This window comes from Chlorocebus sabaeus, chromosome 25 (assembly GCF_047675955.1).
Source record: "Chlorocebus sabaeus isolate Y175 chromosome 25, mChlSab1.0.hap1, whole genome shotgun sequence".
Classification (NCBI taxonomy): Eukaryota; Metazoa; Chordata; class Mammalia; order Primates; family Cercopithecidae; genus Chlorocebus; species Chlorocebus sabaeus.
Window position 1 is genome coordinate 72,436,306 of NC_132928.1, and position 6,874 is coordinate 72,443,179.

Below are 6,874 nucleotides of genomic sequence, written 5' to 3' on the forward strand. Positions count from 1 at the left end.
CAGCAGCACCACTCATGGGCTTAGAGCTTTAAAACCAATTTTGATTTCTTATCCTTAAACATAAACAGGGATCTAAAATCATCAGACAGTTGGGGGAAACCTCTACACTAAAGATCAAGACTAAAACAAATGGAGGAGGAGGAGGAAATTGGAGAAAACAAAATTACACAGGGAGAAGAAAACTTTTAAAAAAGCTTTCAGTAATATCTTAAGAAGACAGTACTGTTATAAGAACAGGATATTATTAAACAAGGGACATTCTGACCAGGCATGGCAGCTCATGCCTGTAATCCCAACACTTTGGGAGGCTGAGGCAGGAGGATTGCTTGAGAGACCAGGAGCTTGAGAACAGCCTGGTACAACACAGCAAGACCCTGTTTCTACAAGGAAATTTAAAAAATTATCAGGGCATGGTGGTACACACCTATCATCTCCACTTCTCCGGAGGCTGAGATGAAAGGATCACTTGAGCCCAGGATTTTGAAGTTACAGTGAGCTATAATCACGCCACTGCACCCTAGCCTGGGCAAGAGCGAGGATTTGTCTCAAAAAAAAAAAAAAAAAAAAAAAAAAAAACTCAATCCAAAATCATAGAAAATCCTTAGAAAAGATGCTTTCAAGAAAGTCCAGTAAGTTCAATATCTAAAAAAAGAACAGAAAACAGAAAGGGACGAAGTTATCCACAAAATATTCTAGAAAATTTCCCAGAACTGAAGAACACGATTTCCAGATTGCATAGGAAGTCCAGCAAGTGCCCAGCACAAGGATGAAAATAGACACCTATCAAAACTGTGAAATTTCAGAATGCTAGAGCCACTGATCCTACACACTTCCATAGAGAAAAACAGTTCCTGTATAAACAAACAGGATTCAGAATGGCTTCAGATTTCTCAACAGAGGAAGCTCTAGCTTCTGGGACAATAGATAACTTTAAAATTCTGCATGGAAATATCTTCCAGGCTCGAATTCTACCCTCAGTCAAAAAATCAGTGAAATGTGAGGACAAAATAAAGGCATTTAGACATGTATGGTTTCAGCTGCTCATTAGGATATAGAAAACCACAGGAGATCGTTATTGTCATACAAAGAGGAAAGGCTGAAAAGTCTACAAAATCCTAAACTGTTGTGCGGTGGGTGGGGGGAGCATCAGAGCTGAGGTCACAATGCAACCAGGTGGTCTGAATTCCAAAAGGAAGGAAGCCGTGCCAAGAATGGAAAGGCCACACAAACTTCTACCTCTGGCACAGGAGGAAGACATGGTCACCCAAAAAGCAGTTTTAAAAATGGCATTTTGACAAGTTTTTAAAGACCAAGGTAGGCTAGCCTGACAGCTTGCTGAAGGAGTCCACATCCATTTACCAGCAATTTTCTTCAAGCCTGCCCTGGTGCTCTCAAGAGAGACTGTGGGCAGGGCAGGAGATCCCCGGAGTAGGCACCCAGGGCAGCAGGACTAACTACAGAGGCCCAGCCATGCCCTGCAGGAGTACAAGACGGTGATCAACTGCCAAAACATGCCTGCCCCCCTGGATCCTTCTCCGACAGGTCAAAGCTGTCTGCCCCTTGTGGAGGGGCAGGAAACCCTCCCACACTTTCACCCTTGTCCCTGACTTCATACCAGGCAAAAGTTGGCTGCCTCTAGGGCAGGAACAGAAAACCTGCTCCCTTCGCCCTGCACTGACATTAGGCGAATGCGTCTTATGCTGTGGAAGGCGAAGAAAACCCCCTACTGCCAGATATCCTGCACTGATACAAAGCTGGTCTGCAGCTGCTGGAGGAGGGCAGGACACTACACCCAAGACCTACCACAGACACGTGCAGGATGCAGCTGCCACAGGTGAGGGCCAGGAAACTAAACCCACCCCTAAGTAGGAGGCAATGATTATTGCCATGGAGAGGGAGCAGAGACAGCGAAAGAGCAGGAATGCTGATGCTCAGACACATGGGGCCTAATATAAGGCTGCAGTGGAAGAAATGAAAAGCCCCTGCCTCATCTCTTGCACCAAGGAACAAGCATCAGCAGTCTACCTGAGGGATGGACAAAGCCTTGGCTGAAGACCTCCAACTGTGGCACAGGCCTCCCAGGCTGGAGAAAAACCTGTTGGGATTCCAGGCTTCAGCTAAGCAAGTAGCCACAAAATCCACCTGGGAAAAGTTCGTAGAGTGCACTGAAAACAAATATAGCAACCAACGCCAAACCCAGCTCAACTACAAACTAGACTAACTCAACGCCACAAAGTAAAGGTGCCTATCCCTAGGCAGAAATATTTACTTCCATCTCTACTGTTATTACAGTAAGACATAAAAAAAGCGACTCCATAGCCAAACACTACAACAGAAAACAAAGCCAAACTTGGATGGTCCGGGTATCAAACTTGCAGGTAACTATAATTAATATGCTAAAAGATCTCATGGAAAAGGTAAACAATATGCATAAACAAATGAGCAGATGGGGATTTTCAGGAGAGAAACTCCAAAAGTGTCAAATGGAAATGAGAGAAAAACATGATGGCAGACATAAAGGAGCATTTGATGGAATTATCAGACAAACAAGACCTTAAAAAAATCCTATTTCAGGAAACTGCTAGAGAATGCACTGTGCTGACACACGTGAGTAAAGCAAAAAAGAGGAAGATAGGAACTACAGGAAATGAGATCCAACAGAGCACCCAGGTGAAGGGAATCCCAGGGTAAGCGTGAGGTCTGTGCACCAGGCACAGGGAGAAACGTGCCACATCTGGGCATGTAAGGGCACTCTGAGAGAAGCTTCTTTAGGAAAACGCATAAAACCTCTGATGATCTGATTTTGTAGAGGAAAGATTTAGTCAACTGGTTAAGAATTTAAGAAGGAATCCGTGGTAAGTATAGAAAGAATCAAACACATTTTAAAACGTCAAAATTATATGAAAAACTTGCAGGAAGAGAAAAATGATCAGTTTCCTACATAGATCACCTGTGAGCAGCATTTACAGTCATAACGGTATAAATGCTGAACATGCATTTAACCAAAATTTTAACTGTGACAATATATTTTATTATATAACTAAGATATATTATGTCAAGACATAGGGGTAAATTCCAAAATATTTCGTTAAAAGAGGCCACGGGATTTGCTTTCTGTAACAGAGGAAATGGGAGTTGCAGGAAGCATGGAAACACCATTGCTCATCCTTAAAACTGCAAAATAACTGGCCGGACGCAGCGGCTCATGCCTGTAATCCCAGCACTTTGGGAGGCCGAGGCGGGCGGATCTCGAGGTCAGGAGATCTAGACCATCCTGGCTAACACGGTGAAATCCCGTCCCTACTAAAAATACAAAAAAAAAAAAAAAAAAATTAGCCAGGCGTGGTGGCGGGCGCCTGTAGTCCCAGCTACTCGGGAGGCTGAGGCAGGAGAACGGCGTGAACCCAGGAGGCAGGAGGTTGCAGTGAGCCGAGATCGTGCCACTGCACTCCAGCTCGGGCGACAGTGCGAGACTCTGTCTAAAAAAAACCAAAAATAATAAAATAAATTATTAATAAATAACAAAATTAGTCGGGCATGGTGGCGCATGCCTGTAATCCCAGCTACTCAGGAGGCTGAGGCAGGAGAATCACTTGAATCCAGGAGGCAGAGGTTGCAGAGCGCCGATATTGTGCCATTGCATTCCGGCGTGGGTGACAAAAGTGAAACTCCATCAAAAAAAAAAAAAAAAACTGCAAAATAACCGACTCATACAAATAAATGAATGTTTAACTTTTGATGATTTAAAAAATGGTTTCCAGTGAAAACTCTCAGGGATGATCACATCCATCTAATGTTTTAAAATTACTTGAAAATATAACCTCACAACTTCAGCCAAACAAAAATCCTTTACCTCTAATAAATGGTCAGCTACCGTTGAAAAAGTAGAAATATTCTATTGAGACAATTTTGAGTCAATCTACTTTGTAGTTTGATAGTTTAAACGCAAATTTAACATGACTGAAGTCAAACCAATCAACGGTAACATACCAACTTGAAGGGAGGCCTTGCTGTTTCATTACTCTTGCACATAGCAGGGAGCACAGCTCAGAAAGTCAAAAAATAAAATCTGATTCATTCTATTAAATCAATGGCAAAAATACACTCAAAAGGTCAACTTAAGAAACATGTTTAACAAATATTAGTAAATCCTGTTCCTAATTACCAGGAGAAATTTCAAAAGAGTGTGATGGCCTCTAGGATGCTTAATTCTAACACTCAAGACTCAATCCACTGATCAGTACAGATAAATAATAAATAATTTTTCTTTCAACTTGATAGATATCAACCGTTCCTATTGGGATAAATCTACCACGATACAGTGCTAGATTTGGGTCTGTAAAATCTTACACGGGCTCCATCATCTTCCTAAACTATTCCACGGGTGCTGTATTCCACCTGCTCTGGGTCAGAACGTTCCCAACTGCAGTGATTTGTGGCTTCGGAGAACACCCTCGAGAGGGGGTTCCAAAGGTTTTCAGGCTTTAGGGGAACAACCCGGAATAACCAAATTCTGCATGGATCGGAGTGACGACCCCGATAAGCTAGTTTTCAGAAGCATGAAGGCTCCCCTCCGGGGCAGCCAAGTAGGTAGCACTGGGCTGGGGGTCAGAGGCAGGTACCGTTTCCTTCCTGGGGCCCGCAGGTGCAGTCGGTCCCCAGCTCCGCCGACACCTCTACCGCCCTCTGCAGTAGGTAGCGCGCTCGCTTGCGCGTCAGGGCGTCCGCCTGGCCCAGCCCCGCCTGCACGGTCCTCCAGAAGCGCCAGCAGCGCCGGGCGTCCGGGTCCGCCTCGCGCGCGCTCCGGGCGCGATCGCCGCCGGGCTCGGGTAGCAGCTTCTCGGCCAGGGCGCTCAGGACCAGCAGCTTCTCCTCTACGCGGCCCGACCCCGGGGACGTCCCGGGCGCAGCCAGCCCGCCCCACACGGCCCGCAGCGCCGCCCCGCCGCATTGGACCAGCACTGGCAGCAGTCGCCCGGCCACTAGCGCCGCCGCGTCCTCGGCGGGCCCGGCCTCATCCCCGTCCCCGCCCCCGCCTAGCGCCAGGGCGACGGCAGCCCCTGCCACGCGTTCCAGCAGCGGCCCGTCCTCGCGTGGCCGCAAACAGGGCCCGACGGCCGCCAGCACCTCCACTGCAGCCTCGGCGCCAGGCGCGCGCCACCCGGCGAGCAGATCGCGCAGCGCTTCCTCAGCCAGCGCGGCCGCCAGCTGCGGACCCCCAGCCAGGCGGGCGCACGAGCGCAGGGCCGCGCCTGCCGCCCTCAGCACGCGCCGGCGGTGGCGAGGCGGCAGACCGGGGTCCGGGCCGCCCGCTGGGCGCCCGCGCAGGCTCCGCAGCAGTGGCACGAGGTACCCTACGGCCACCTCGCGCGCCGCCTCCGGGAGCGCGCCTGCGCCCCCGCCGTCGCGCGCCTCCTCGTCCTCTAGCCGCTGCAGAAGGAAGCGCAGCGTCTCCACGCGCTCCGCGGATGCCTCCCCTTGGCACAGCGCCCCAAGCAGGGCCCGGGGGTCCCGGGTCTGCGAGAGCAGCGCTTCCGCGAGCACCCACTCCATTTGCCGAGCGCCCGCGCCACCGGCCCGGGCTCCCAAAGGAAGGCGCCGGCGTGCGCGATGCGTGCGCACAGGACCGACCGGCCCCTGCGTGCGCGTGCGCCGACGGAGCCGGGCGCGCGGCCGCAGAGAGGGAGACGTAGTCCGGCTTGGTCCAGCTCAGCGTCTGTTGGGTTCCTGCCACCAACCCTGCCTAGAACCTCACCTGGTCTCTTATTTTTAGGAGAAACGAGGCCCTCGTTAAAAGTTAATGTAGTATCTACACCACCTCCATCGATTCCTGATTGGAGGTTGGTCTGCCTAGGACCCTAAATCAGGCGTGCCTGTGAGCATAAACCAGTTCACAGAAGGTGCATATCACAGTCACTTCAGATTATTTTCCAAACGTTACATGCTGGGCACCATCCACAAAGAGACTGACACAGTAGGTCTGAAATTGGTTCTGGACCTCTGCATTAAAAATAAGTCAAGAAAACACAAGAATGATTTAGACGTAAGGCCAGGAGTGAGGAGTGTTACGGATGGAGGGTTTCCAGGTTCAGGAATTGGACGAAACGCACAAACAGAGCAAAGAAAGAGCGAAGCCAACAAAAGCAGAGATTAATTGAAAAAGTACACTCCACAGGGTGGGGCAGACCCGAGCAAGCCGCTCAAGGGGGGCTGGTTACAGAATTTTCTGGGGTTTAAATGCCTATAGAGGTTTCAATTGGTTACTTGGTGTACACACTATGTAAATGAAGAGGATAAAATAAAGTTACAAAGTTATTTACTTGGTGTACTCCCTGTGTAAATGAAGAGGATACTTCCTGTCATAGCTGAAGTGTTCCCATCTGACTTGGTTCTAGGAAGTTTTTAGGTTCCCTGCCTCCAGGCCCTATTCTCCTGCCTCAGAGGTACCTATGGCAATGTGCTAAGATTCAGCTAAAACCAAGATGCCCACGCCAGCCCTCACAACCAAATGCCCAAGATGACTCCAGGATGCAGAGCCTCCCACACAATGCCTGTGCTCCCATGTGCAAACTCAAAAATAGTCCCTGTGTCTGTCTTTTCTGTATTTCTGACAGCATCCATTGCTAAATACAGAAACAGAAAACCTCACCTCAGCCTGCATGGTGCGGATTTGGTTCCTGGCTCAGTCTGAGACAAAATGGATCAGTGACACGGGTTTTCTTTGCTACTAAACACAAAGGTCTGCCCCTGAGTCAATAAAGAAAACAGGGTCCCAACTTCAAAGAGCTTGACATATAATAACATAATGGATAAGACAAAAATTAAAGTTATTTAAATTTAGTTATTTTTATATAATGTAAAGTTATCTGACTTA

The 6,874-nt window shown here is 48.6% G+C and overlaps 1 protein-coding gene across 5 annotated transcripts in view; it reads right to left on the reverse strand.

The window, feature by feature from the left end:
* TARBP1 (tRNA guanosine 2 -O-methyltransferase TARBP1) overlaps window positions 1-5,655 on the reverse strand; it is an 84,481-nt gene extending 78,826 nt beyond the window's left edge. For 2 of the 5 annotated variants that reach the window (XR_012091309.1, XM_037986034.2), the window contains exon 1: window positions 4,623-5,637. Coding sequence is in view for 4 of the 5 variants with exons in the window: in XM_037986034.2 (XP_037841962.2) it covers window positions 4,623-5,553 (931 nt within the window). In the remaining variant the exon portion in view is untranslated. Of the gene's footprint in view, window positions 1-4,622 lie in introns of all 5 variants that reach the window. The other 3 variants (XM_007989828.3, XM_007989826.3, XM_007989824.3) reach the window with 2 other exon arrangements.
* Window positions 5,656-6,874: the final 1,219 nt, after the last annotated feature.